General features: G+C 45.5%; 1 protein-coding gene across 1 annotated transcript; it reads left to right on the forward strand.

The window, feature by feature from the left end:
• Nucleotides 1-582: 582 nt before the first annotated feature.
• LOC112060931 (olfactory receptor 5AP2-like) lies at nucleotides 583-1,530 on the forward strand. Its single transcript, XM_024113162.2, has one exon. The coding sequence runs from the start codon at nucleotides 583-585 to the stop codon at nucleotides 1,528-1,530; it is 948 nt and encodes a 315-aa protein (XP_023968930.2).
• Nucleotides 1,531-3,238: the final 1,708 nt, after the last annotated feature.

Below are 3,238 nucleotides of genomic sequence, written 5' to 3' on the forward strand. Positions count from 1 at the left end.
TGAGAATGGAGACACGAGGCACAAACTACATATCCCAGGAGGCACTGCAACTCCAATTTTTGGCCAAAATCTCTCTTTTCATAGAATATCAGGGTTGGAAGGGACCTCAGGAGGTTGCCTAGTCCAGCCCCCTGCTTGAAGCAGGACCAACCCCAAGACAGATTTTTGCCCTAGATTCCTATACAGCCCCTTCCAGGATTAAATTTACAACCCTGGGTTTAGCAGGCCAATGCTCAAACCACTGAGCTATCCCCCCCCTCTAGATACCACAGGGGGAAAGTATCACTCTGCCTGAGCAGGGACTTGAACCCTGGCCTCTCAAATTAAAAGTCTGATGATCTACCAATTGAGCTAGCCAGGCTTTCTTTCTTTCTTTCTTCTTGTGATTTGATCTGAAACAGAGCTCAACACACTCTCCAAAAATATCAAATTCAGTTTGAAGATTTGAACTTTTCCAGACACCCTTTAAAAGTACTGAGAAGGACACACGTGGAATAGAGTGAGGTCAAAATATGAACATTTAACTCCATACTTTCCAAAAGATCCTTCACAGTTTGTTTGGTTTTCCCCTAGACAAAACTCATGGCAGATGCAGAAGGGGGAAATCAAACGTCTGTCACAGAATTCATGCTCCTGGGATTCAGGAATACCCCGGAGCTGCAGACCTTTCTCTTCCTGCTGTTTCTGGTGATCTACATTATAACCCTGGCTGGGAACATTCTCATTGTTGTGCTAGTTGTGGCTGATCAACAGCTTCACACCCCCATGTATTTCTTCCTGGGGAACTTGTCCTTCCTGGACACCTGCTACACCTCAGTCATTGCCCCCAGGTTGCTGGCTGGATTCTTGGCCGAGGACAGAACAATGTCCTTCAGGGACTGCATCACACAGTTATTCTTCTTCAGTGCTTTGGCTTGTATTGAGTGTTTCCTACTTGCAATCATGGCTTATGACCGTTATCTAGCCATATGCAACCCACTCAGCTATAATGTTATGATGAACCTCAGGGTCTGCCTTCAGCTGGTATCTGCCTCCTGGATAACTGGTTTCTCAGTCAGTGCATTAGCAGTGGGGATGGTTCCCCAGCTAAGCTTCTGTGGCCCTAATGAAATTAATAATTTCTTCTGTGACATGGAGGAGCTGCTCAAATTGTCCTGCACAAAAAGCCCCTTGGCAGAAATGATCATTCTGGTCTCCTGTTCCCTGGTTTCCCTGGTCCCTTTCCTCTTCATTGTTGTATCTTACATTCTTATCCTCTCGGCCATCCTGCAAATTGCTTCCTCCGCTGGGAGGCAGAAGGCCTTTTCCACCTGTGCTTCTCACCTGCTGGTGGTGAGTCTGTATTACGGGACCATCATTATCATGTATGTGTCGCCATCAGCTGAGCGGTCCCCAACCTTCCACAAAGTTCTGTCTCTCATGTACACAGTCGTCACCCCGATGTTCAACCCCATCATCTACAGTCTGAGGAACAAAGAGGTGAAGGGGGCCTTTAGGAAAGTCATGCTGCAGAACTTAGGCATGATTTAGCCTGTCATTTTCAGAACAGCCTATGGAAATTTCGCATCCAACTCCCATTGGCAGATTAGTGCCTAATTCATTTAGGCCACTGTGAATAACCTAGCACAGATCTCAATAGAATTTGGTTATGCAAGTCACTTAGATACTGTGATACAAACCCACACTGGCCAGGAAGAGGATAATGAGTTGCTGTGGGCTCAGTCACCTCTGTCCCACTCCATTGTGACTATTTAAATCCATGGTACGCCCACACCTTGAATACTGTGTGCAATTCTGGTCATTTCAATTAAAAATATATATATTAAAATTGGAAAAGGTACAGAGAAGGGCAACAAAAACAATTAGGGGCCTGGAACAGTTTCCGTATGAGGAGAGATTACAAAGAATGGTTCTGTTCAGCTTGGAACAGAGGTGATTAAGAGGAGATATGATAGAGATCTGTAAAATCATGACTGGTGTGGAGAAAATGAAAAAGGAAGTGTTACTTACCTCTTCACATAACACAAGAACTAGGGGTCATATGATGAAATTAATAGGCAGGAGGTTTAAAACAAACAAAGAAAAAGTACTTCTTCACACAATACACTGTCAACCTGTGGACCTCATTGCCAGGGACGTTGTAAAGGCCAAAAGTATAACTGGGCTAAAAAAACTAGATCAGTTGCAGGATGATAATAGAAAACAAGCATTATTGCTTTTTGAAACCTTTACCACCATTAACTGAAAGTGTACAAGTCACTTAGATGGCCAGTTATGGCAAAAAAAAAAATCAAATTTGTGGAAAAATAGCAAAAAGTGGTAAAGCAGCATGTCATGACATGGAGTGTAGCCTCAAGTGGTTAACCACAATGTTGGTGTGTGTCCAAAGTCTTAACTATAAAGATAAACAAGAGCCAGGAAACCAAATCAGGAGAGAGAGGGAGCGAGAGAGGAGACACTGATTGAGAACTGCTAGCAAGAGCCGTGGTCACAAATCATTCTCCCCAGATGACCTGAAAATGACTGGCCATCAGAAGCGGGAAGCTGCCCATTCAGCATCACCTCTGATTGTATGTCACTGTGGTTCGAGGTGTTTCTAGCTAACTGCAATAGGGATTTTTGTGTTAATAAAAGGCTTTGTGTGTTTGAACTGCTTGTGTCAGTCACTTATGAGACAAAGGTCTCGTGTCCTCAGGGAATTCCTGAGACCACCCCAGTACAGTGAAACCCTTGGAAGGGTAACAGAGGATGGGGGCCATCAATGGCTATTAGCCAGGATGGTCAGGGATGTAACTCCATGCACTGGGTGTCCCTAAACCTCTGACTGCCAGAAGCTAGGACTGGACGATAGGGATGGATCACTTGATGATTACCTGTTCTGTTCATTCCCTCTGAAGCACCTGGCATTGGCCACTGTTGGAAGACTGGATACTGGGCTAGATGGACCATTGGTCTGACCCAGTATGGCCGTTCTTATGTTCCTATGCCCTATTACTGGAGGGAGGGGCTAGCAGGGGAAAGCCCAGCTCATTTGGGGGCTGGCAGGGAGCAGGGACCAATCTCCATCTCTGACTCTATGAGATAGGCCTGGCTGTGAGCAGGAACTGACTAGTGATGGGTGCTGGCCAGTCCCTCCCTGAGGGAAGGTGGGCGTGATACGGGACTATTGTTTTAATTTGCTCCTGCAGTAGAAAGAGAAAACCTGAGACATAAGGCCTGGTATAAGGGGCCTGGTATG

This window comes from Chrysemys picta, chromosome 13 (genome assembly GCF_011386835.1).
Source record: "Chrysemys picta bellii isolate R12L10 chromosome 13, ASM1138683v2, whole genome shotgun sequence".
Classification (NCBI taxonomy): domain Eukaryota; kingdom Metazoa; phylum Chordata; order Testudines; family Emydidae; genus Chrysemys; species Chrysemys picta.